Source organism: Cylas formicarius, unplaced genomic scaffold, assembly GCF_029955315.1.
Source record: "Cylas formicarius isolate icCylForm1 unplaced genomic scaffold, icCylForm1.1 PGA_scaffold_6__28_contigs__length_40554024, whole genome shotgun sequence".
NCBI classification, from domain to species: Eukaryota; Metazoa; Arthropoda; class Insecta; order Coleoptera; family Brentidae; genus Cylas; species Cylas formicarius.
The window spans coordinates 33,648,899-33,676,576 of NW_026844347.1; the positions used below are offsets into that span (position 1 = coordinate 33,648,899).

At 33.0% G+C, this 27,678-nt stretch overlaps 3 protein-coding genes and 1 long non-coding RNA gene across 5 annotated transcripts; 3 read left to right on the forward strand and 1 right to left on the reverse strand.

The window, feature by feature from the left end:
• Positions 1-909: 909 nt before the first annotated feature.
• LOC132703730 (uncharacterized) lies at positions 910-25,645 on the reverse strand. 2 transcript variants are annotated; one of them, XR_009619139.1, is made up of 4 exons: positions 25,208-25,645; positions 23,634-23,812; positions 1,941-2,272; positions 910-1,731 (listed from the first exon to the last, which is right to left on the reverse strand). It is a non-coding gene; the product is annotated as an uncharacterized LOC132703730 (long non-coding RNA). The 2 variants fall into 2 exon arrangements; XR_009619138.1 differs by lacking the exons at positions 23,634-23,812; positions 25,208-25,645 and adding an exon at positions 7,811-8,696.
• LOC132703729 (uncharacterized) lies at positions 6,545-10,970 on the forward strand. Its single transcript, XM_060673168.1, has 3 exons — positions 6,545-6,798; positions 8,704-8,950; positions 9,006-10,970. Exons 1-3 carry the CDS (start codon positions 6,640-6,642, stop codon positions 9,338-9,340), a joined length of 741 nt encoding a protein of 246 aa, XP_060529151.1. The 5' UTR covers positions 6,545-6,639; the 3' UTR covers positions 9,341-10,970.
• On the forward strand, positions 13,801-16,380 carry LOC132703877 (uncharacterized). The gene is made up of 4 exons (XM_060673393.1): positions 13,801-14,156; positions 14,997-15,181; positions 15,848-16,124; positions 16,179-16,380. The coding sequence occupies exons 1-4, from the start codon at positions 13,870-13,872 to the stop codon at positions 16,345-16,347; spliced, it is 918 nt and encodes a 305-aa protein (XP_060529376.1). The 5' UTR covers positions 13,801-13,869; the 3' UTR covers positions 16,348-16,380.
• On the forward strand, positions 23,610-26,462 carry LOC132703728 (uncharacterized). Its single transcript, XM_060673167.1, has 3 exons — positions 23,610-23,982; positions 25,558-25,655; positions 25,717-26,462. The coding sequence occupies exons 1-3, from the start codon at positions 23,619-23,621 to the stop codon at positions 25,999-26,001; spliced, it is 747 nt and encodes a 248-aa protein (XP_060529150.1). The 5' UTR covers positions 23,610-23,618; the 3' UTR covers positions 26,002-26,462.
• The last annotated feature ends 1,216 nt before the right edge of the window (positions 26,463-27,678 follow it).

Genomic DNA, 27,678 nt, shown 5'->3' on the forward strand with positions numbered 1-27,678 from the left:
GTGAAAAGTGGGTCGTTTTCAGTACGTATAATGTGTCCTGTTTCGTCGGCTCGGCCGTTCCCAAAATTTCTCGACGCATTTTGCAACTTTTTTAAGGAAATTCAGGGCAAGAATATTTTTGCGTGGTATGAGTATCATGGCCCAGAGAAAAATTACTACCACTAACTTTCAGCAACAACTGTCTTACTTACTCTCTTTATATTACATCTTATGTATTTTCGTTGATTTTATCAGTTTTAGTTGCGATCATCATGAAAATAATCGTTCATTAGGCTGCATTTATCTAATCAAGTTCAGGTGCAGCAAGTGTCTACATTGGCAACCGATTTGTGCAGTATCTTTCGGACGAAAGTTGAACTAAAGAAAAACAGACCATAAGTTGGTCTCTGTATACGTTACCATGACGGACTCTTGGTCACTAACCGGTAGATGTCAGGCACTACTTTTAAAAATTAAAATCTTCATCTAGACCAAAGATTTCAGATATATTTTTCTTCCTCGTTTCATTTGGTAATTTTTATTCGCTGGTCGCTATTTAAAAAATATTGATTTGGTTATTTACCATAACATTAACCTTAAATTCAGACAGACGATGCAATTTGCTGTTGAAAATGTATATATTTTAGAGGATTGGTTTCGTGTAAAATGGGCTTGATTATTTTCGTGGAATTTTGGTTTTAAAGGTTGTTTTTCAAATTTTAATATAATAAAAGATACTTTTTAGCTTTTGTTGGTGTTAAATCGCTAAACTTTTGCTTTTACTACCCATATATAAACTCGTGGGCATATAAGGGATATCCACAATACTAGAAAGAAAGGGCATGAGGATGTTTGTTTGAAGTACTGAATAAGATCCAATATACAACAAATTATATTTTAATTTCTTTGCTTACGTTTGGGGCTAATTAGGTTACATATTGACATACAGTTTCTTAAACAAATTGTTTATTAATTTTTTAAAGAAACTTTCTCACACTACTGTAATACCATTTACAAAGTTTCTGGATTCCTCCTGCTTCGGTTATGTATGAATAAAACTTGCGGACGTTTCGCCAATCATCCTGTTGGCTTCTTCAGAGCTTAACTGAAACTGCTCTCTGAAGAATCCAAAAGATTTGTTAATAATAAATTGTTTATTGACTTGTTTTATAATAGTTTTTAATTGTCGTGGTTATATTTTCCAATACCTAGGTTTTTAAACAAATTGTACCTCGTGAAGTTGTATTTACACTTTTAAGAGTCATCTTTTGTGATTTCAACTGTAAGTTTATTAACACAAACGCTTTGCGGCCAATTTACACTCACAAGTTCGGGAAACAATAGCTGGTAATTTTACCTTGCCTTTTACCTATTTATTTCTTGCAATTTGGTAGTAGACACGTTGCAATATTTACATGAAAAAATACATCAAAAAATGCATGTAGAAATTGTATCCTGTCTACCGGGCTTTAAATTGATTTTTTAGTATTAATAACAGGGAGTATTTATACTTAGATATATCTTTCGTACGTTTTCCAATGTCTGTCAAAGCATACTTTAAAAATTTGAAATTTAGATTTTGGTTTACTTTACCGTTCTACCTAGGGCCAGAATTTATCACTAAATCGACACAAGTTGCTGTATTTTTAGTAAATATACCATGCATTACTTTAAATAACTAAATTCAAAGTGTTAAAATTATGTCCTATCGGATCTTGATGGTTTTGGTTAGTTTCCAATGTCATCATGTATCTGAAAATATATTTAAAAGCTAAAGTAAAAACTGTTATTTTCTAAGCTGTTTTCTATTGCTTTTTTTGCTTAGACTCCTTTAAATCGCATTTTTACATGGAATTAATATCAAATATAACCTATCTTTGACAAAGAGCTATTTGCTTAAATTCATAATAGAAAAATACAAAAAATACAAAAAGATAAATTAAACACAATACGGAACATACCGACTAAAGCATTACTAATGCCGTCCTTCCCATGACGAATTTCATTTCTTTTTAATTACCACAAGGAAGGATTCCCTGCATATGAATGAATTTTCACTAGTAATACCACTAGAGTTCAAATTATTTCCGGAAATTTTTTCGTCTTCTTCGACTCAGCATAATTTTGAAAATATTCATAAGCTAGAAAAAAATTCCGGATTCAATTTGACATCGTGTGGTAATCGGGAAGAAATTTTCACAGCAGTAGTTTTTAACCAATAAAAATTGACTGTGTTGGCAGATTTCCATAGCAACGCATGTTTGGGTACCCACTAAAATTCATCCGTTGCCATCTGTAATAAAAAAAAAAGTTTTGATTGATTAAGTGGAATTTTCCGCAAAATAAATATCACATATGTTTCCATCGATTGTACAAAATAAGCATTCTGAAAGGCATTTTCGTAAGTAATGGCTAAATATCCGGTCCATTTTAGAACACATCTTAACATCTTATCAAGTTTTGCTCAATTACTGACAAAGTTCCACTATAAAAACCAACGATCTTCTTTGGTGAGGTATCGCCTTATTTAAATACCCCGTATATCTAAGTCCAATTAAAATGGAGACAAAGTGCTTGAACAAAGTTCACGCGATCTCACAATAGGATTTACGGCTCATCTAAGGTCGGAGAAATCAGACCATTCGGATTAATAACCACCCTTTAACCGATGAAGCAGTCATTTTCATGCACCCAAATTAGCGTTATCCTTTAGTCAATATGGCCGTCATTTCCTGCACGGAGCGTCTAGAACTAGAAATTAACGAACACACTAATTCGCACAAATGTTCCATTATTCCATATAAACAATTAACCGCAGTAATTTTTGCACGAAGCGTATCGAAAACCTACTTTAGATCTTATTGGTTTCGTTTCAGGTAACCTAAAAGAAGGAAAAATTTTACAAACGCATCTCAAAATGGACATTTAATGCTCTTTTACCGTTGTTAATCGACTTGTTTTTCCCACTTCGGGTTTGTATTTCTCGCCACGTTCTTATTAAGACAGCGTGGCGCGTTTTGAATTTGATGTTGCTAAATTCCACAAGGTGATTTTTTTAAAAAAACATGAAAAAGATTTTGATTTCCATAAAACTGAAAAAGTGGAACCATTTGTGGACAGCGGTCTCTAGAGCCGAAAATAAAATACAATTTTTATTTTTATGTATTTTTATTTATTGCTATACAGGGATCTCCGCTCTTATGATAGCTACAGCAAAGGGTAAAGTTTTAGAGGAACCTTTCAATTGATTTGGGAAATATCGGCGAAAAACCAAAAATGATTAAATTGACATCTGTCAAAATGTTATATTATTCAAACGCATTTAGAAGACGAGTGAGATAGCGTGTATGAGATATCTAGAATATAATATAAGAACATAAAATTTTCAGTTCAGTGATGCCTTGCAAGTCACACTTCGTAAAGTTGGGTTTTAATTATTTTATAAGTAAGCTATATTTCATTTGGCACCTGTTTTCCATCTAAGGAGAGTATATAACAAACAAATTATTGAAGCATGAATGACCTCAGCACTGTATTTGGAGATGTATCCTGAACGACAGCAGCCTCATAAAATTCATTTTAAAAAAATAGTAGTTAATTTAATCGACCATGGAACAACGTAGAATCCGATACACTGAAAATGAAAATCGCGACAGAAAAGTACATCAACGGTACAGAGAGAATTAAATATGAGTAAGTACCATCCATGCAAAGCTACAATAGTTCAAGGATTTAAAGAAACTGATTTTCAAAGACAAATGCGTTATTGTGTGTGGTATACTAGGAAACAAAATGAAAATCCCGGTTATGTAATTTTACGAATTGTAGAGTTTTTAATCATTGGGCTGTGAAAAATCCTCACGAAGTGGCAGACCACAGACTTGATTTGGAATTAACGTTTGGTGTGGGATCATTGGTAATTTAATTTACCTTTTTTAATTGACCCATATAATAAATTATCAATCATTTCAGAAAATCTACTTGTAGGGACATTTTTGTTTGACTATGAAGTGAACGGACTTAGAGCTTTTACGCAACCTTTTATGACCTAATTTAACCAAAGAAGAGTCTAGAAGCACATGGTTTCACAAACAATATTTAAGCCAGGAACTTCTTAAGCGGGCAGTTTGATGAAAGAATTATTTCAATAAATTGTCGAATATCTTGACCTCCTAGATCCCCTGGTCTATGAATTTGATTTTCCCGAGATTATAGAAACCCTGAGACAAAGAGTTTTGGAAACATTTAGAACCATTAACGGAGATACACTTGATAGGGTTTTACAAATTGCCACAAATGCCTCGATGCAAATGGACATCATTTTGCAAATCTGTAATTAAGGATCAGCTATTTCCTTTTTCAATGTTTATGGTACTTGTTCGTCGTTCAAGTGTTTTAATTAAATTAACGAAGAGTTTTCTTTTTAAATAACACGCAGTTCGTAATTTACCCAAGACATCTGACTTGTTGAAAAGTCTGTATTTACGTTGATGTTCTAATAACATTCAATGGGTTTATACGTTTTTCATGTCCTATTAATATTCATAAATTAATAAATCATGACCTACTTAACCTAACTTTAAGAAATATGATAAAATCTATTATGCACTTGTGAGGCATCACTGAACCGAAAATTTGACGGTCTTTTCAAGAATCGAAAAAAAAAGTTAAGGTGGGTTGCGAGATAATATAAGACGATTGAGATATGTATATCATATCATGCACGCTATCTTACTAACCTTAAAAAAGTGTCTGGATAATATCACATTTTGACAGCTGTCAATTTAACCGTTTTGGATTTACTGGGGAAAAAAGCAATCCACCATTTTCAGTTTTTAGTCGATATTTCCCAAACCAATTGATTGATCGTAAATCTGAAGCCGGTTATCAAAACACAGTTTCCTCTAATACTTTCCCCATTCAACCTTTTCTGTAGGTACAATACGAGCTGGAATTTGGGACACATTGTGCAGTGAGCACCATAAAAAAAAAAATTCTGTTATAAGCGAAGCTTTTAAACGAATCCAGTTTATTCTTATGTGATATGAACTGTGAGGAATAAATCCTGGAGAATTAATTATTATCTAGCTTCCACTCCCTTGTGAACAAAGACCCGAAAAAATACATAGAACTGATATGGCCAACAATCGATAGGGATAAGTTTTATAGTTCTTAAAATTGTATCTAAACTGTTAAAATGATTGGTTTTAACTGGGCAGTTGCGCCGCCTAGCGACCATTCGAAGCATTTGAAAATTATTTCCAGCGTTGTCGCTTGTGCGATTTATTAATATTTCTTTTTTAACTGTAGATTTTGGATTTTGGAGTCAATTTTTTACTCATAATTTTTTTATTAAAAAATTTAAAAAAAATTATTAGTCCCTGAAAAAATAATAGAGAAATCAAAATATGTGGAAAAAGAAATTATAAACATTTTTTTTAATGAAAAATGGTCAACTTTATCATCTTTTTCAGTTCAGTTCATTAATTAAATTTACCGAGAGTATATTCAAATTTTTCTCAGGCAAGAAAATCTTTCCAAAACTAAGTTGTTCGATGTTTGAAACAAGGTATAACTGAAGCATTTTTTGAAATGTTCAATTTGTTTGCAAATTATTAGCCAATGATGAAAAAAACAAACAGCCTCCTCCGCAATGTTTGTGGATATATTTTTGTTAACGGGTTGTCTTATAATCTGAGCGGGGAATTCTAAAATCCAAAAACTTTTTCATTTAGTAACAAAATAAAATCCAATAATCAATTAAATATTTATTACGGAAAGATGAAAAGAAAGTAATCGTTTTTATCATCCATTAAAACGCAGCAAAAATTTTAATTTAATTGTTAAAAGCAATTCAGAATTTAATAAAACATTATTTTCAAATACAAAAAAAAAGAAAAAACTGAATTCAACAATTATAAGCAATTTTTAAACCAACAAAGTCCTAATAAGAATAAACCAAACTGGATAATTATTTACCAAAATATTTTGTCACTTCAAATTTTTGTAAATTGTTGACTTATAATTCAAGATAAATTTTGATCTAGTAATTGCCGAACTAACTGATAGATACAATCACCAATTTCATTGGTTGAAGACTATTATTGTGAATTTAAATTTCAATTCTTTGCATCACAATTTTATCAAACAGCAATAAAATTTCAAGGGATATTTTAATTTAATAATAAGATAAAATTCAGTAAACAATAAAATATTAATTATAAAAATAAGAAGTAAACGAAAAAAATTGTATTAAGAGTTATTAGCCATTTATGAATCAATAAACTAATAGTAAGAATAAACAACCAATCCTAACAATCATTTAAAAAAATAATGGCAGCTACTGTCAATTTCTATGATTGAAGGATTTTGGGAATTTGATTTCTTTTTCGTAATATGACTGAATTACCATCATATTCCCTTTTTAAGATGGAAATTTCTCTCTCCAGTGGCCAAACATTGTTTTCTGACCATCTCGCATTTCCGTACGATAATTGCACAGAAAGAAAATAGTAGGTACGTTCTCTGGTAACACACATTTTCAATAACGAACCTACATTAGACCAGTATCCGACGGCACCTCCCTTATGATCATAAAACCGTAACGTCCGATGGAACCAGGCACAGTGTTTAACAGTGTCGCTGGTGGTCATCTTCACAATGGGCAAGGAGAAGTTTTTATTTGTCTTAGTGATCATTGCCCATGGTGTCGCGACTTATACCGATGACGAGGCATACGAAGAAGAGAAGATGATCTACAAATCTGCCCTAGAGTTTGCCAAAGAGTGCGGTGCTAAAGAAATGTCGCTTTGTCTCAAGGTAATTTTATTGTTTTCTTTTTTCCTGCCCATCTGGTTCCAGCCAGAAGAGCTCAAATTGCTGTATTATATTTAAATTACTTTTTAACAGTTTTCAGGAAAATTTGATGAACCTATTTTTAACAAAATACGTACTCGATTAAAAATACTAATATTTTTCACTGCTGCAAAGATATTTTCTTCAATGTGTACTTCTTAAAATATGATAATAACAGATGATATATCCTCTAATGGCAAATATGATTGGCAGTATGTAGGGGGTACATAAATGAGTCCCATAAAAGAATGCAGAGCATGGGCATACCAGGAAATAGGGTGGGTTCAACAAGATAATTTGCGAATTCTAATTATAAATAAATCCTATTAGAAACGAAAATTTTGTCGTTTTCCGAGCCATATTTTCAATTTTAAACCAAATTAAATATTTATCTTGCGAACTTCTCTGATTGTCTTTCGATTGTCATCATTGATTTTTTGGATGGTGCTGATGCTGATATTAAATAACAAATACAATTTACAATCAAAACATTTTATTCGATAAAAAAACGATTATTTTTTGGTATCAATTTATTTTCAAGACGTTTCTTCTTTAAAGAAGTTTTTACATTTTAAAAAGAAGAAAAGAGAAAATTATGTGCCTCTAATAAAGATATGGTTGTGGATTGTATCGGCGGGTTTTTGGACAATATGGACAACTTTATCAGTTTTGGTTAGTTGACCTCACTTGAGTATGTAACAATAAGAATACAAATTATACTGCCTCTAGAAGTATAATTTTATAATTTGTGGACTACTTGTTTTCTATCTTGAACACTATTATATCTATTTATTTTATGATCTTTTTAAAATTTTAAAGTAAATGATTTTTAATTGTTCCATACCTCAAGTTATGAGCATGATGAAACAATAAATACTTCCTGCAACGAGACCAAGTTTGCTAAAATCCCTTTTAGGAGTTAGAGCGATTTCAAAAACCATATATTTCGTTAGCATATCGACTAGAGTAAACTCACGTTAAAACTTGCCAATGTCAGTTACGCCCACTGGCCCTCTTCTTTTGCCCAACAAATTTTTACCCCTCTATGACGAACAGTTTCCCGAAATACATCACTTTACAATTTTATCTGGTGACCATGTACTCATTAAACAATGCACTCCAGCATTTTTTTCCGATAAGCTCCATCGGAGAAAAATAAATATTTCCGTTCGTTAAGCACGCGCCTAGAGGTTTAGGCGTGTCGGATATGCAATATTAAAATAAATGACCGTTTTCAATACCAGTTTTATATTCACGTCAAACGACGATTAATACGTATTAATGAATGATTTTTTTCGGCACTCAAGCGAAACGCTCGTATACACGGACGACTATAATTAAGTATTTTCAACTAGGCTAGTGACGTCCCATTCTAATTATTATCTACGACATTTTTGTTCCGTTTAAACAATCCTTTAATTTCAGCTATATGGTTAAATTTTCATTGGCAATTCACTTTTGGGGAAATGTTATATGGGCATAAGTATTATATGGAAGGGAAATGGGAAGTAAATATAAAAAAGCAAAAAATGTATATATAAATTATAAGAAATACATTTTAACTTAACTCAAATATCCTCAATCTTCTCTGCTAAACCATTACTAATGTAAGCTAGAGAACGTGTTTCGGCTATAAGCCGTCTTCAGTGTGCCACCACGCCTTATTAGGCATTATGACCAAATCCAATCCATTAGTGTCTTTATTTGTCTCTATCTGTCTCTATCGTCGTTTATATTTTGCACCGAAATTTTACTTGATGAACTGCAGAAAACGACTCATAATCAAAATATATTCTGTGAAGACTTACATTAATAAAGGTTAGCTCCTAGATAGTTTCAGAGGTAAAAATAACTAACAAATTTTCCTAGGAAAAAGCATTGCGATACATCGATTCATTGCCCAGTGAAATGGAAATCGGAGGAGTGAAAATTAAGTCAAACGGAGCTCATCCTCGAAGAGAACCTCTAGAGAAACTACCGGAAGAACCAAGAGCCCGCGAGAGCGCACTAGAAAGCATCCTTTGGGAAAGGATCGGAGAATACCTCAGCACGCACTCCTTAGAGATCCAATTACCTAAGGATTCGATGCAGGGCCTTGAAAAGGGAACCGAGGAAGGTATAGTGACGGCTCCAATACGCTTGACAATAGCTCACGTAACATCACTTTTTAGGCCGTGGTAAAGGAGGCGGGGGCGGCGGCAAGAAAGGCGGCGGGGGCGGGGATCGAATGAAAGGTATGATGATGATGTTAATGATGAAAGCGGCGATCTTGGGGGCGATAGCGTTGAAAGTCATCGGATTGATAGCGTTCAAGGCGCTGCTGCTAGCGAAAATCGCTTTCACCATATCAGCAGTTATCACACTCAAGAAACTATTGGAGCACAAGCATCACACCTCGACGTACGAAGTGATAGCGGCTCATCCCCACCACGATTTTGATAGGTCGTTTATTCCCGATCAGTTGGCTTACAAAGGGTACGACGGGGTAGGAAGAAATATTCACTGATATGAAAGGTGACGGTCGGAACTTTTGGGATCTACGTGCGAAGTGAAATTAATAAGATTCGGAATTACTATTCGCGTGAATAGCGGTTCGGGAATCTAGCGAAATGCAAAAAATTTGTGAATTATTTCCAATAATTTCTTGACAAGGATGGAGGATGACAATTCTATCAGTACTGAATTTGGTCGAGTCACATCGCTCTTTTTGTCAGGTCTTATGTACTCATACCTAAACCCTAACGTGTTGCCTAGTATTACTTTTTTCTCAAATAAGTTGCCATATCTGGGATTACATCAATCAAATACAACCTGAAAAAATGTTTTCTAGACAAAAAATTCTCTCACTTGGTAATATTTGATATAAAATGATATTTTCATTCTATAAATCTTTCCTACCTTGCTAAAGCTTGACTGGAAAGTGTGAAGGAAGAATCATGTAATTCTAGGTGCGATGCGAAATGGGTATAAACTCAATATTTAAGTGTTTGATATGTCGCACAAAACTCGTACAATAACGTTTCCTTAATCTGTGTAATTTATTGCTACCTTGAGTTTGTGTATTTCCATTTTCACCAACTAACACCCTTTTTAAAGATTTAGATTCTCTCCATTAGCAGTAGTGTTGAATATTACGGGTAGCTTCAGATTACAGATCTTACTTTCCAAATCCAGGTCAAATTATAGCTTCTAAGAAGGAAACAAAAACTGGCCAAAGCTGCTACCGGATTGAATGTTTGCACTTCAACTTATGTCGCTCATAAATCATTTTTTGAATAGTTTTGGTTAGTTGTTGCTACTGTCGTCAATTCTCAAAAAAGAATTTGACCTGATATAGATTTGTACGGCACAAAATCGAGCTTGTTTCTATAATTAATATCTATAGTATAGGTTTCTTTAAAATTAGCCCATCTGATTTTTATACACAGCCCAGCAGGTTATAGTACTTAATGTCGCAATCAAAATTAATTTTTTGACTACTTATCAAACCCATAGTTTTCTTGACGAAATAGTAGTCTTGGGTTGAAGAATTCAGATGTACATATTTAATCATTAATAGTCTAGTTACTACCATACTACACAAGAACATAATGGTGAAGGGTTAATTTGAGTTCAACCTAACCTATAATACAAAATTAACGTTTAACTTGATTTAACAGTGTAGATGAATCGAAAGATCTTTTTTTGCCATTGGTGTTTATTCTTTTGCATCTTAACTTTAATTTCCCGAATTTTATGCGTGGCAGAAGTATCCCAGTACGTAACCGTAAACCAACGTTAAACCGAACGATTTAATGAAGGAAAACAATTCCAACCAGACAGTTTACGATCCTTTTAAGCGAGTGCCACCGCCTAAGTCGTAATGTCGAATAAATCGAATGCAGATAATCGTTCCGTTTAAACGCCGGTTAATAAACACCATTCATTTTTTGTCGAAGGAGTATCATATGGCGCACCGCACGTTAAACCGGTATTTATTTTATTATCCAGGATATCTACGTAGATCTTTTTACCGTAACTGTATTTCGTAGGTCAGAGGAATGCGCGAACGCGATTTTGTAGATCTTAGTATTTATTTAAGTACTTATTTAATGTATTTTACTGGAACGTTGTTAAATAAACGATGTCGCATTCAGGTTGTTGCTACTTCTTCTTCCCAGTTAATCAACAAAGCACGTGGACTTATAAAAGAAAAATGGTCAGTTGCAAATAAAATTTAATAAATTTTTGTATTCTAGTACTGATGGAACTGAAATTCTTATGGCCGTAGTTTTGCTAAAAAAATCTTTTCTTAAAAAATTATAACATTGAAATTTTACTTTCGAAGATCTTCTGGAAAATGCTGTAACCATTATTGTTTTCTTTCCAGCTTATTTGGAAAGAAGTAGGGAGTTATAGTTTTTGTTGAATAATGTTCTTTAAATTAATTCTTATATCTTCTCACGGATTTCCTTGAAATTTCACAGCGTTGTTGGTTGCTGAGTTTTTCAATACTTCAATGAAATAGAGCAATTAAACCTACTACTTTTTCATCTCATGAATTTTTCTCATATCTATGAAGGTATTCGAATTACCTTAAAAAACTTTGATTATAAAAAAATTTGAACCCATTGAAAACAATGCAGTTCCGGATTCAAATTTATGGGATTTTCTTCCATAAAATATATATAAAAATAAGGACAACAGTTATATAGCATTTATTGTCATAAAATACAAATACAATGTTATAAGACAAGTCCAAGTGGTCCAGGTGGAAAAGAAGACCATAGATACTGACTTCTCCAGGATAGTATTATCTAAATTATAAACAACTTGGATAATTTAAACCTATACCACATTCGAGCCATGAAGGTATTTTTTTAATAATCTCGGTAGAAAATAAATGTTGATACAAAGAATCATAATCAATAATCGATAAATGGATCAAATTAATAAATTTCAAAATATTAGTTGCTTTTCAATTCTATTATGCTATGGATTTCATCTTTAGTTATTTCAGCTTAAATAAATGTTTTGAATGTGATGTTAAATAACGAAAGGGTTCTACTATTAAGGAATCCTCTTTTTTTGTGAAACTCTAGCAGAGAGATAAAGAAAACATAATAATATATAATATGTCCTATTGTTTTAAATATCTTAGGTTTGATAGTGGCTTGGTTCATTCTGTTTCTGGTTGAGTAAGGATGTTCATAATTTCTAATAGGAATTTTATTTAATAAGATGTTATTTTTTGTATCGAACATACCAGATTCATTAAAAATTGGTTCTATTTTTGTGAAATGTTGATTCCCTCTAAATATTTGTTTGGCAACCCACCCCATCCTAAAATTCCTGCTATGCGAGAGCATAGTAGAAGCTTTTAGGTTGGTCTGACTCTAAAACTTTAGTGAAAAATCGGAAAATTGATGTAAGTGGTCTAAGTTTATTTGTGATATATTCGGAGGGGTGGTCCCATCTGAAATGACTATCAAAAATTATTCCAAGATACTTAAATTTATTGCCAGATTTGTGAGAGTTACTTGAAATTTAAATATATCATATAATGTCTAATTAAAACGCATAAAAACAGTTTTTGTGCTTTTTCAGAGCTTAACTGAAACAATTTCAGTTTAAGCTCTGCAAAAACCAACAGGATTATTGGCGAAACATTACCAAGTTGGACTCAATAAAAACCGACTCACGAGGAATCCAGAAGTTTTGTAAAAAGTATAACTTTTAAGTGTGCATTCAAAAGCATAGGTTAGAAATTTAACTCAATATACGTTAACCCAGAGTCTTGATAATATTTCTGAAAACGTTGCCTACAAGAAATCAATAGTATTTATTAAATAGCGATATAGTTTGTATGAAATGTGACGTTACAACGAATAAAGGGTTACGCCCAAGTAGGGAAGTTTATAACTTCTCGTACTTGTTCAGCTTTTGCTTTTTCGTGAGAAAAGTCAATTTTCGAAAGTGAAATAGTATATTATGCGACAAGTGCGGTAAACGGCATTTGACTCACGAGTTTATTTGATATGAGAAAAGGTGTTTTTCTACTCCCGTTTGTAAAATACCTAATTACACCCCGATCTAGCGTGCGGGAAGCGTCAATTTACCACGTCAGTTTCGTTTCAAATGAATGCGAGCTACTTCGGGCATTTCCGGGATTTTACCGCACGGGTTTAGGAGCAATCGGATGTTCTCGGAGATATTTCCCACGCTTTGAATTTTGACTTTTGTCAATTCTGACGGTCATGTCAGTAAATGCATTCTTGTTGTTTTGCAAAAATGTACCCAAAAATTAGTAGAAAAAGTATAGTATGCAACACATTCTGTAAACTTTTTAACTTTAAATGCACGCACTTGTTGCACAATTGTTGAAAATTTTAAAATTGTAACATTATTTATTCCTTGTCTGTCTCGGGAATTATGATCTCCCATCTTTCGTGGTTACCATAACAACCATTCATATTTAGGCAACGCCCCTCGCTCCGCTTGTCCCTTGCCATGATGCCCAAATTTGCATCATTACAATAGCAATGTTGAACGTCTGCGAAAAAATCATCACCCATATCACACACATCGATAAACTAATTCAATATTTTTTTATTTCTGGGTCGAAATATATTAAAATGAAATACTTAATTTACCAATTCCCATAATTGAAATTTGTGCCAAAGGTACTTCCCAAGAAACTCATATAAGGATAAGGTTGACCGGATTTTTCAGCGAATCAGTTGCTGGACAATGTCGTTGACATTTTTCAGACAAAGGCGAACTCCAAAATCCTCGAACCGTGCATCATTAAAAGTACACAAAAGATGTCTATAAATTCGAGAACAAAGGCCGGCAATTAGTAAGCACTTTCACTTAAAAGTTCATATTCACTGGAACATGACTATTGTCGTATATAAATCTCATAAAGGCATTTTCCCAGATTTGTTGTTAAAAAGTTTCGCCAGGTGGTATGATATACGCAACACTTACAATTTTCGCGTCGTTTGGTAATAATCGTTTCATGTGCACTGAAATTTCCGCGTTTCATCGAGCAAGATGTACACCATAGGTTGCAGGATGTTTCTTTTCATACTCTGGATGAATTTTGTAAAAGCGTCTATAGTGAATACGCCAAGTCTGCAGGAAAGTTTCAAGCAGTGTCTCGTTTCCCAACCGCAGAGTACGATCGGATATTGTTTCGGTATGGGAGCCATTAACAGGTTGCAAACTTGGGACTCCAATCCAGAATTCGACGTCATCGACGGAGTTACTTTGACGAAGGACTTGACCCAAGAATTTCGCGATGTTTACAACTACGCTGACCAGGATCCTAGTAATTTCAGGCAAGTAGTTAAGCTAAACAAATCATCGAAAAATAGCAATTTTTCCGGTATGTTGAGTTTTTATTAGACAAAATTTTACCACCTCATACAATCGAAGATATTTTATATTAATTTTACCAAAATTCTTAAAATTAAATACTAAAATTAGCCCATGAATATTTCTATTTCGTTTTTCTTGTTTTTCCAAAAAGCAACATTGTCATTTTCACGGTAGAGCGCAAGAGCATTTCTCTTATACTAAACATGTGCCTTTATTGTTTATACAAAAATAAGAAATAGTACAAATGTTGTATGTAATTGTAAATAAATATAACATTATCCTTTTTTATACTCTGTCACCACTAAAGTCTCCATGATATGGAATGTTTACTAATAAATGTTCCCTTTCAACATTATATTTTAGAAATCGTAATAGAAAAATACACAGGTGCCCCAATTTTTTAAAAAAATGAAAATAAAAGGTTCTTTTTATTCTTTCCTACTAACTTTCCTAACTAATGTCCAAACTTTATTGATGGTGACACTGTCCTTACCGAAGAAACGAAGAAATGTATATGTAAATAGATCAATGATCTTTGATGATTTTGCTGATTTTGACAGGTACTCTAAATCTCTGTAAGATGTGGAGATGTCTGGATTTTAATAAACGCTCCTTACATCACGTTTATTAATTTTTTTATCATTTTTAATTTTAATTATTAATTAATTAATTTTTATTATGTATTATTTATTTTTTATTAAAAATTACACCGAGACAGAGGTTGTTTTGAACTTGTAATTGATATTACATTTCAATGTTTTGCAAAGATTTATTACATGCTAAATTTGACGTTTTTGTAGGAGCATAATGGACACCATTGATCACGTATTTTCAAGACGTTCAATGCGGTGGGATATGAGTTTTATATATCCCGGCCTTATGATGCAGGTGGCGCCATCTCTTAGCCCTACCGGAGTGATTGAATTTGTGCTCGACCCGAACAGCGAAGCACTGAACAGACACAGAGTTAAAGAATTTGGAACCGGTAAAAATTCGAATTAATTACAAACGCGCCGACTACATAGCGGCGCCATCTCGTGGTGAACAATGTTAAAATGAATATAAGGCGACAAGTCTACCAATTGCAGTTTGCTCTACAATTGCTTTGTGTCGCTACGTCGCTACGGATCGCGCTGCTAAGTTAAAATCGAAAAAATTTATAAGTATTTCAAAGAAAACTTCTGTTTTTTTTAATGATTTATTCGGACTCTTTTGAAAAAATGCTTATAATTTAATATTGATTTTCAAGGTTTCTATTATTATTTATTCTTAATCAGGAATCTACAATGTAAAAATTAGAAGTGAATATAGTATTACAACTACATCATAGTTAAATAAAGTTCACAATTTGAATATAGATGCTCCGAATTGTATTATATTGTATTTTTTATATGCAAACAAATCGCATTTTAGAAAAAAATTACTGGTACACTTGATTTTTTTTCTTATTAGATTTGTTTAACTTTTTTAAAAACACGTTCCTCGATTACTTCATACCAAAATATTGCTGCTAGTGACTTCTATAAGGGAATTTTTTCCCTTGAAAATGCAGGATGCATTCACTTTTTTAATAAGAATATCATAGACGTTCGCATAAATAAAATTGTCAAACTCATATTGTACTGCATTATTATGTAATATAAATTTGTAGGAACCATTTTGGCGAGACAATTCCTCGTTCCTCTAATGCTCGGCACGAAATTTAGTATGGCGTCGATTCTACCTATAATATTCGGAATTTTGATTCTCCTCGCCAAAAAGGCACTTGTTGTCAGCAAACTGGCGCTGATTGCTAGCAGCGCTTTTGGATTGGGATCGATGCTTTTTAATTATGGGGGCTGCAACAATAACCACCCTACCTTTTCGGAAAATTATTATCACGGCGGACAATATCATCCCTCAAACTATGGCGGGCATTATGACAACAGGTTCGTTAAAAAATGGTCTAAATCCGTCCATTGTTGTTCAGGCTAAGTTTTTAGGTTCAAAGAATACAACGATGTTGTTTACCGTGGAATGACTAATCTACAAGAGGAACCAGCACTTCACTTTGATGATAACCACGATGCATACGATCGAGATCAAGCTGAAAAAAGGAACGGGAGAAATTTCGCGTGGAACGAAGATGAAAAAATTAAAAAAGCCAGTTGATATCTACTATAAATGACGTCACGATATAAGGACATTAAAATAATGAAAGTGTCAATGAAATACTTTGTGGTTATGTGGTTAGAAAGGAGAATTTTCTGATAAAATCGCTTTTTATTGCTTAAAAACTAAAATTTTCACTTATTTCAATTGCTTCATTATTTCCGAAACTATGTTCAAGAAAATCATCGCGAGATGCTAAACGTTGAGGTTAATTGCTTTGGAAACATTGTATACGAAGCAAAATTTTCGGATATTAATTTAGGAACGAGAGATATCCCGTAAAATCTCTTGTCACAATTGCCATTGCAAATCAATTTTGATCTCTGGTGTGTTGCTTTGGTTAGCCAATCGGAAATAAACAACAACTAATGTCGTACTTTCTATTTTCCTTTTAAAACTAAATTACACGCTTACACATTTGGTAATTTTACAAGAAAAATTAACAAAATAATACCGGCAAAATTAGCGCGTAGCGTATCCCGCTACCATCTGTCACCCCACAGTTACCCATTTCGCCGTTCTCACTCGTCTTCTTCTTAACTTCTGACAATACACTTTACCACAAACACGATTGGGACAAGGTAATGGGCGCACCACACTGCTGTGAAATTTTCAATAAAAATATCCTAAACATCATTTAAATACTCATGGATATAATTCCTTGAATGTTTCCTACCTGATTATGTTCAAGTTATTCATTCCAGTGGCTTCCACTAAGAAAATCTAATTTAATAGGTTTTATATATTTTCTTGAAGAATTAAAAACAAAACTCTTTTTCCCAAAGCTTTTACTGTATATTTTTGCATTTTATTGAAATGTCTCTTAAAATAAAATTAATTACATTTATACTGAGTTGTATTGTATCAAGTAAAAATAAGCCACTGACTGTAACGAACATATCAACAATATCTCATCAAACGTAACAAAAACGTGTTTACGATATGCATGAAAAATTGACTAAAATTCTAATACTTCGCATATTGAAAGGCACGCAATTGAGGACAAGAACATCTAAAACTTCAAATGTAGCAAATTGACTGAATGCTTCTGTGGCTTCACGCAATACAACATTTGCTAATTAAACATAACGACTGTAGTCACAGTATTTATTAGAAATAAACAATAATAAACGTTCCTAGTAAAATGAAAGTTTAAAAACTACGTCGTCGATCGGACGGTGAAATTAAGAGAGATAATTTGGATTTGAGGGTTATTTGGTTGAAGTATTCAAAAGAAACCCATAAAGCTCAATAATACAAAACTATAGTCATCATCAATAATTAATAATAAATATTGGAATACATTACCCGCTATTATGATTGAAATTGAGGAGAAAAAATAATATCTTATTTGCTGTAAGGGTTTACATAATCAGCTGTATCTAACAAACTAATACCCAATATTATAAGCAAAAGGGAGACTGAAATGCACGATATTAATTTAAGAAAACTGTTAATAACATAATTAAATAGAGAGTTAATTTAATAAAAATTGTTTGTATTGTTATTTAAACGCATCCACTGTTGATGTTTTTAAATTGTTTGGGATATTTGTTAAACAAAAAATAAATAATTATAAGTAAAACACCTGTCATAGCCGACTGTAGAATGGGGTGGACATACACCAACGAAATATTAAATTAAGAGAGACAACGATATAGAATTTTAATTGGTACATTGCTATGGACGATCCCTAGTAATTTTATAAAACGAAACGCTTCCTTTAATTTATAAGAGAACCTCTCCTCTTTTACGGCGAATGCCATAAATTAATAGAAGGAAGAATATTATTGGTATATATTAAGGAGGCAGGACAATATACAAAACCCGTAAAGTGATGTTACTAAGAACAACGTCAATTTAATTTTGTCATTCCTAAACAAAAAAGGTGGGAGACATATGTTTAAGATTGGAGCATTGGATTCGGACATATTTGTTTTGTTAATTTAGATTCAAAAATTAACACAAAATTTTAATTTGAATGTTTTGACAAACTCTATCATTATTTGCTCCAAATAGAAAAACTGTCAATTCCGTTGCATGTATTAACATTTATTCAGCACCAAATTTTTAAACTCGACGAGTTAACGATATTTATTTCTTCGCATAAAACTACCCAAATTGTCGTCGGTCTTCATTGGCTTGAAATAAATAAATAAATAATTACAAAATGAAAGAGAGAAACGCAGAATTAAAAAAGAAAAAAATACTAGAAGACAAATAAAATAAAATAATAAAATAAATAAAATAAATAAAAAGGAAAAATTGACCAAGGCCGAAATTTAGCCTCCTTATCAAGGTGTGCTATTCTCACATTTGACCCTAAGAAGCTTATAAAAAATAAATATAATTTTTTTCTATCTAAACTACAACTAAATTTAAATTAAAAAGTTCTCTAGTGAGAAAAAAATTAAGACTAAATTTCAAATAATAGCATGAAAACTATTTAACGAGAACAACCAGTCTTCAAAATTTAACATTGGAAATCAGTGGTCTGGAAAAGTTTCCTTGTGTATATTTTAAACGAACTTATAGAAAAGTTTAAGCTCTCACAGACCAGTAGGACAAACATTTCTGAAAAAGTGCGGATTTCTGTTTGGAAATCCTAATTAGTTTGTTGGATGAACATGTGGGTGTATTTGACGTGATAATTTTGTGACTTAGCTCAGTCGTTTTTGTGTAATCCACAAAGGAATCGGAAGTATGCATTTTGTACTCTCTGGATGCAGGTTTTTTCTATAACATTTGAAAAAATTGCGCACAGTAGCTCGCAGTAAAGAAAATGTGAAAGAATTCAAGATTCACGTACTATTTTTTTCATATTTTTATTTAGAAAACGTAGACTACAACAAAGAAGCTTCAAGGCGTCAAAAGCTCTGAATAATCAGCTATTGATATGTTTATGAAAGTGTAAACTTGTCCAAAGTTTTTAACAAAAATTTGGTTATTGGCATATTATTCATTCTTAAATATAAGTTATTTGTTTCACTCAAATTTTGTTTTTTGTCAAAAATGATGGATTAAGTCGCGGATTATGACAAAGTGGTCTAGGTCAGGATTTAACTGAGTTAGTTGTTGATATGGGTGTAAAGTTGCAGAAAAGGCGATAGAATCGAAGCTTTTTGTCTCTACATACTGAACTCTTTCCAATAAGTAAATCGAATTAGGGTGGTTATCGCTATTAGGAATTTATAGCTTTAAACCAGTATGTGATGGGTTTTGCCTTTCTGTTCTTGGTGGAAACGTCTGGTGTCCCTGAAAGGTCGATTCCTGATCCTTTGCTGATTGTTATTTATATTAACGATACCGCATGGAACCTTGACGTGTAGTATGTTATGTATGTTCTTCGATTATTCAATGGATAATATTGTTTCCGTCAGAGACCTGGGAGTTGCATTTCATGTGAAGTTCAACTTTAATCTGCATGTAAACAGCAGTGTCAAAGCTGCCTATAGACAATTGGTTTTCAACACTTACGCTTTTAAACAATGCCTTTATGAAGTCTAAATTGGAATATGCGTCCCTTATTTGGCAAGCTGGCTACGCTGAAGGTTTAGAGATAATACAGGGAAAATTTTTAAAACTTTTGACTTTCAGGGTTGAGGGAGAGTGCTTTGCAAGAGGTTTTCTCACGAGATTCTTCGTAATACCTTTTTAGAGTGCGGAAAGTGTCATTGTACCACGTCACTTTCGTTTCCCATGGATCCAAGTCACTTCAGATTATTTACGTTTCAAGTTAGCTAAACTTTTTAAGTTACTCGTTTATTAAGCACTCGTTCCACTAGTGCCAAATAAACTCGTGCGTCGGTTTTTGCTGAGTCGAAATTGCTGACGTTTCGCCAATCATCCTGTTGGCTTCTTCAGAGCTTGACTGAAACTACATCGTATTTTATTCTGTACCTGTTATATATTGTTTGAGGGAGGCGCTAATGAAGGGTATAAACACCGTGTCGGATGACTGATTCCCAAATTGGTGACAGGTAGAGACCTGAGTCACGGTTAAGAATGTTAGGTTGTCTATAGATTTCTATAGAATCTCGTTGGTAGAAGAGCTGATTGCATGTAAGAATTTTAGTTTTATCGAATAAAATTTTATGCCCGGTTTCATGAGTGTGTTCGGCAACAGCTGATGAGTTTATTTGTAAATATTTTGTAATAATCTGGGGCCAAATCTGAAATTATCAACGCAATATAATATTTACATCTCTTATTATCCTTTGAACCCTCTTAATTTAGTCATAGTTGTCAGATGGATAATGATTTTCTTTTACTTCGCAATATTTAATAAAGACGGGAAAAATGAAGTTGTCTTTCCATATAAAAAAATATTCGACTTGTTAAATCTTGTTCTTGTCTTTCAATAGATCTTATTTAGAAGACCTGGAATAGAAATAATTTGATATTTTAAAGTTAATTATGTATCCTCGAGCTAATCAAGATCAAATATTACGCATAGAATTTTTTTAACAGCAAGTAAATAACCCCGTTCTTTGAAAAACCATGTTAATGTTATAAAATACAGCAATAACTATATCGTTAACTGCGTTTCGATATTATATATTATTAATATCTCCTTATCAAATACACCGCTAGAGTAAGCAACGTGATTACCGTATTTTAAAGCTCAGTGGAGAGGAACGCGCCGCACTTTTACAACTGATGCATCAGACGTGGATGCAATGCATTACTTTATGGTACCGAGAAGTAACTAATTCACCTAATTCGTCATTCCGCTGATAGAGATCTTTCGAACATTAAAAGGAGTTTCAAAATTGCCCTTTTATTAGCTTTATTATGATTTTAATAAAATAACAGTCGTAACAACAATAACAACAATCTTATATTCTTGAGGAGGACAAGAATTACCAGTAGGAAAGGAAAGCCGATGTCTGATTGATCTCATATTTTCAAACGACTATGATTTAGTTGAAGCATCACTAGATTTCTCACTGATGGCTTTTATAACTAACATAAACCAGGTTGTAGATAAGATAACACCAATGAAAAAATTATCGACAAAGTTCCTTGGATGAGTCCTATGATCCTTCAGGCACAAAAGACATGAGATATCGCTTATATAAACTTTAAGCATATTAAGTTGCAGATCTTTGCGTAATTATCAGACCAAAAGGAATACACTTGTGAGGGTTTTAAGAGCATTGATCTGTATAAAGGAAACAGCAATAAAATGTGGCGAACGTTAAAGGGATTAATACTCATAAGCAGCAAACGCAGAAATGCAGGCAACTATGACGATCTTAAATTTGTAGATGATTTGGGTAATATGGAACAAAATTTTAACAACTTCTATGCAAAAAGCATTCTTGACATTGAGGAATTTTGAGGAAATTAGTACAGACAAACTTGACGAATTCACACGCTTTCAAAGGCTGAATATAAATTAACTCAGAAGTATTGTAATGTAATTGAAAAATAAATCAACAGCTGATAACATATGCGATGTAAACTTTTTGAAAAATACTTTTTGTGCAGTCGGATATCCATTGTTGTATTTAATAAATACTTTACTTAAGACAGTAAACTTCCCGAAGAGATCAAGAGAAGCGTTATTGTACCTATACTCCAAAGTACCAGTTCCGAATAAACCTGGAGAATACCGACCAATTAATTTATTATCGGTTATAGAAATAATTGTGTATAAGCAGCTGTGTAGCTTCCTAGAAGAAAATAAATTAATTTTTAAAGGACAGTCTGGGTCTTGGGAGAAACATTCTTGTGAATCGTCTTTACAATATGTGTGCTCGAAATGGAGGTCTGTTTTAACTGTGTTCATTGATCTTCAAAGAGCCTTTGAAACCATTGATAGAGGAAGCCTGGTGGATAAACTGTTTGCATATGGTGTCTGATAAGTTATAAAACAATATAGGTGTGCATTAGGACCTTACTTTTTATTCTATATGAGAACAATTTAGACAAAATTTTGTAAAACTTTTCGCGGATGACACTCTATGACAGTTTCAAGTTATATTTAAATAAAACAGCATATTTGTGAGTAAACAAAATTGTAATGTATTTTTGGATTTTGAGTTTTATATTGATAGTAGGTTAAAAGGAAATGTTTCACAAATGAAGTATCTGGGAGTAGTTCTAGATTCTCAATTAAATTTCGCACAACACGTAGATTACATTTGTAAAAAAATTTGAAAAAAGGTAGGTTTCTTGTGTAGACTTTCGCCTGAGCTTAGCCACTGGAGCACACGTCTTGTTTTTAATGAGATTATCAGCCCTCATTTTTGGTATTGTAATTCGCTTTTGATTTCTTGTGGGGACAATGATGTTCATATAATACAAATGCTGCAAAATAAAGCCACGCGGGCTATTCTGGGTTGTACACGTTACACTCCCATTCGTGTAATGCTTGGGTCTTTAGGGTGGTTGTCGGTATCTCAGAGTATTGAGTTCTTTTGCTGATATATAAAATAAAAAATAAATCACTTCCATCCAAGTTACAAGATTGTTTAATTCCTAGGTTCTTCTTATAATGTGACTGGTAAAAATGATTTTGATATTCAGTTTGTTAAAACTCTATAAATGCAAAAAAGATTCTTTAGTGATGGGCTTCGATTGCTCAATGCTCTGCCGACAGACAGCAAAAATTTACCGAATGTAAAAAGCTTCCAAAAAATGGTAAAAAATTCTTAAATTAACATTAATATTAATGTGAATTAGCTTTTGCTTTTATATAAATGTAATTTACTGCGATTCGAATATATAATCATGCATTGCTTATGCCAATTACAAGTTTTAGTAATGTTTGTGCGTAATAGCATGTATGCCAATGATAATAAACCATTTCAGATTGAGATTTCAGATATGCACATTCGTTGAAAAATCTACTGAATGTTAGATGTTACAATTATAATTATGTTAATGATAGAACTTTTAATTATTCTGGTTGATCACGGTTTAATCCGCATTGGAATCGTTACGTAACATCAAAAACTAGAACCCTTCTCTTAGATGATCCCATCCCATGATGCCACAAGTCAGTAGGGTATACTTGAAGTTAAACAGACTGCTAAATCATCTAACGATGTTATCTCGCAAATTCGTGCAACTTTGAAAAATATTAATTACCGACCTAGAGCCAAGACTTAATAGTCGGAATAAACACATATTACGATCTATAACGTAACACAGTTAAAAATTCACGCTCCGTAATCTTGCGGAATATATAAAACAATTTCAGTAGCATCTGCAAGTTTAGTGCACATTTCACCCTTAAAGAATATAGACTGAACTCACTAAAAATGTATCTCAAATACCTCGTCGTCGCCACGTTGGTGGCGATCGTCAAATCGGAAAAGTCTTCGGTCGTTTACAGAGCTGTCGCGGTCCTTCAAAAGTGTTTGGCCTCGAAATATCCTCTGGTGTGTTTGAAGGAGAGGGCGGTGGACTCGTTGAACAGAAGAATCTTGTCCGAAGAACCGATTACCTTGGGGTTCTTCAGGATAGAAAAGAACAGGGATTACAATTGGAACTTTACGTTCAAGGACGATTTACCTAGAGATTTAAGCAAGAGGAGCACCAAGCTGAGCAATGTTTTGGCCAGCAAAATATCTGAGTTTATTAATTCGAGGACCATCAGATTTGACTTGGGTGACACATTTGAAGGTAAATACAGAAATTAAGGTTTATGAACAATAGCAAAAAGGGTGAATAAGTGAATATTTGATATAAAATATTGAGAAAAAATCTGGTACGAATAGACTTTGCATCAAAATTGCCACAGCGATAGGTCAAATTCAATCTTAATTTTTTCACGAACCGATGACCCGATTTGGATCTATTTTAATTTATTCTAGCTTAAATCTTCAAAAACTATGTTATAAAGAATATTTTTATTTTTTACAGAGTGCTTAAGGAACAATCGATAATAATAATCCATATTTCATTAATTCTGGTCAACACTATTATGTGTCTGCATAGCTCTGCACAACTTTTCTAGGTATTTTTTTTTATTCAAGTCTTTCATCTCACTTATTAAATAAAATACTGAATTTAATGTCAAATGTAAAAATTACAGTATATTACAAAAAAAATGCATAATATTTTCTACATATCTAAACTACCCAGATCTTAATATTGTCCACATTTAAATAATCGATAATCTTGCACAATGTGATCTTGCAAACTTATTTGTTTCACATTTAATTCTGTATTTTATTTAATAACTCACATAAAGAAGTAAATAAAAAACAAAGTACTGATAAAAAACTTGGTGTGCGTTAAAACATTTTGTACCTGCATAAACCTAAACTTAAGTGTAAAAAAATGATAATTCTTCCTTGTGAAGCTATAAATTCAATCTCTAGCTTATAGTTATCAAGTTTTATGTTACCGGTAATCTACCAATGTGTCTCTGTTTTGAGTTTGTGTGATTAAGAATTTTGACACGGTGATACTATTAAATTTGTGCTCCTTGTCTAAAATACAAGTGAAGCGAGAAGACATGAGAGAATAGTTCCACACCATTGGCTCTAATAATCCCTAAATTACAATGTGTGACTAATTTCAGTTAGCAATAATTTCAATTAATTAAACTGCAAGATGGTTATTTAGGCTGTGAGTAATTTAATTGAGGAAGTTGGATGCAATTTCATAAATAATTATCGCCCGTGCGATGTATTTGCGGTAATTGACACTTTAATGCATCCAAATGATAAAAAGCTAACGAATAATTTGCAACAAAAAGGCTCTGCTCATATCAGCCGCTATAAATATCTGGAAATAAGGGACTAATATATCTAAAGCAATATATAATACCCGCCGCAGTAGCAGCAGGAATCGTTAAAGTATAGTCATATCAGTCATAGTCATATCAGTTCGCTATACTTACCATACTACATTTGCGAATGTGACATAAATTCAATACCGTGAAAATTATCTCACGTCATCGTAATAATTGCAGCACAAAAGTAACGGTAAAAATGTCACTCTTGCCTTGACTTGCCACGAGAATAACACATAAAAATTAATTGTAATTACAATTAAGGACACCATAAAACCGGATTGACTTGATAAATGTAGCAGTGAAAATAATATTAACAATAATAGATGGCGTTAAGATCAAGTTTTAATTAACTCAGTGAGTTGATTATTTTTTCTACCCTGAAAATAATTCAGATTTCATCATTCATATTTTTATTGCTTTATTTATTTTTGTATTTGTATTTTTATTATTCTCAGGTCGAGGCAAGGGTGGAAAAGGTGGTGGTCTTAAAGATGGAGGAAAAGGTGTAATGATGGCTGCCGCTTGCATGGGAGCCGGTGCCATGGTGGGAAAGGTAAATCAAACTAAAAAAAACACATACATGTATTTTATTTACGTTCTCTTGCTCGAAATAGATGGGCATGATGGCCGCCGGTGCGATGATGATGTCCAAACTGTCCTTGCTAATGTCTCTCCTCATGGTGCTGAAAAAAATGGCCGGTGGCGGCGGAGGAGGTGAAGAGAAAGAAAAGCAAATCAAAATAGTCTACGCCGCGACCGGGGGCGGTAATGGCGGCGGCGGCGACTACGGAAAAGGCGGCGGAGGCGGCGGTTGGCACAGAAGCCTGAATTACGAGCCCCACATCGCGTATAGAGGGCACGCACCAGAAAATCCTAACGTAGTGTACGAAGGTTATTGAAAATTTTCATATCCTCGGAAAAGATACCGTTTTTTGATATTTTGTTGCTTTGAAATGGACAGACAATTGATAAAAATGGCCGGAAGGTTCACGGTTCATTAATTCAAGTTCTGAATTTCTCAAGATGTAGGAATGTTAAGTCTCTCAAAAAAAATCCATTTGACATTTCCGAGATCAATAACAGCTTAATGTAATTTTCAAAATAAGGGCGTAAAGTGTTTTTAAAAGTTTTCACGTGAGGACTGTAATAGTTTTATATTGTAGTTAATATATATAAAAAACATATAAAGTGTGCTGGATAAGATAGCAAGCCGCACAAAAATTTTACTCTTTTAAAATAATTATATTATTTTTCTTTCTATATTTCTTATTTCTTATTTTCTTAAAGTAGGTCTATATTGGGTTGTAAAACATTAGTGAAGTAGTTTAATTTTATCATAATAAAATACTTTAACAAACAAATTATGTACTTCGTACAATCGTGATATTTTGTTGCAGACTTGTTGTTTAAATAATAAACATAAGTGTTCTATTGTATACATAATTCATTTTATAATTTTAATTTCAGGAAAAAAGTGTGAAAATTCCACGTCGGACTAACACGAAGTGCTACCAAATCAGACCCAATAAACCTCTGACAAATCGTATTTCACTTGATAAAAGTAATATTGTTTTCATAATTGTCGAAATCCCCCTATTTACTACCTGTCACTAAATATGATTAACGATTGTCGGAAGACATTGTAACTTAAATGCAAAATTTATTCCCACCGCAATGCACTAATTATGGTGCTACTGTGCGTACCGATTAGTATGCAAATAAGATTGGAATTCCATCAAGCAATTTATCATATTTGTGGATTTTTGCAAAACGCGATCGCTATCATTTTCGCAACGGTTTTTTCGCGGAGTAATTCCTACAAGCTGATTCGAGTCATGTAGTACTACGAACTTATCAATATCTAGTTCTTTGTCAAATACCCGTACACGTAATTTAATTTAGAACGTGCCATCAATACAAAACATCGTAATTTTTGCTTTGGCTATCTCGGCTACATCTACAAGCAGATAATCAGACCTAATCTGTTTCTACATTGTTAGAATCGTGGTTTTAAGAACAATATTGATAAAAAAACTTTAAACAAAAACAATACGTATGCATAAAGGTGTATTTCGTTTCTTTCATATTGGCAATAACACGAAATTATGAATATTTTCCTAACTTCCTAACTAATTACGCTTCAGTATTGAAATGGCTAGATAAAATAAATTAAAGGGGACACGTAAGAGCCTGTAAAAAATATAAAAAAATGCTTTCAATAAACGCGAATAGAATGAAAAGAAAAAAAAAACTGTGGGTGAGGTATTATCAAACTTCCTATTGAAAGGTCCATATGTGCCATTAAGTGAAAAATATGACATCGTTCAAATGTCCTCTACGGCTTCTTGAGGTGGAACCGATTCGTATGGTGTCAATGACTCCATCTGAATTTGATGGATGGCCTGTGTTAGCTTTACATTTAGCTCATAGGTCGATTGTAAAAACTAACGACTCAATAAACCCCACAACAAAAAGTCTAGCAGCCTCAAATCGCATGACTTTCTGCTACAAATTCAAATCGTCTTTACTGTTTGGCCAGCCGCCCCCTCTTGCTGAAACCACATGTCGTCTAGGAG

Bases quoted from the DNA above. Each gene is read 5' to 3' on its own strand.
- LOC132703728 (XM_060673167.1), top strand. From the start codon at position 23,619: ATGTATCTCAAATACCTCGTCGTCGCCACGTTGGTGGCGATCGTCAAA. The intron at 23,983-25,557 runs GTAAATACAGAA...TATTATTCTCAG, and splicing joins CTTGGGTGACACATTTGAAG to GTCGAGGCAAGGGTGGAAAA. The intron at 25,656-25,716 runs GTAAATCAAACT...TGCTCGAAATAG, and splicing joins CCGGTGCCATGGTGGGAAAG to ATGGGCATGATGGCCGCCGG.
- LOC132703877 (XM_060673393.1), top strand. From the start codon at position 13,870: ATGTACACCATAGGTTGCAGGATGTTTCTTTTCATACTCTGGATGAAT. The intron at 14,157-14,996 runs GCAAGTAGTTAA...ACGTTTTTGTAG, and splicing joins CAGGATCCTAGTAATTTCAG to GAGCATAATGGACACCATTG. The intron at 16,125-16,178 runs GTTCGTTAAAAA...CTAAGTTTTTAG, and splicing joins GGCGGGCATTATGACAACAG to GTTCAAAGAATACAACGATG.
- LOC132703729 (XM_060673168.1), top strand. From the start codon at position 6,640: ATGGGCAAGGAGAAGTTTTTATTTGTCTTAGTGATCATTGCCCATGGT. The intron at 6,799-8,703 runs GTAATTTTATTG...AAATTTTCCTAG, and splicing joins AAATGTCGCTTTGTCTCAAG to GAAAAAGCATTGCGATACAT. The intron at 8,951-9,005 runs GTATAGTGACGG...ATCACTTTTTAG, and splicing joins TGAAAAGGGAACCGAGGAAG to GCCGTGGTAAAGGAGGCGGG.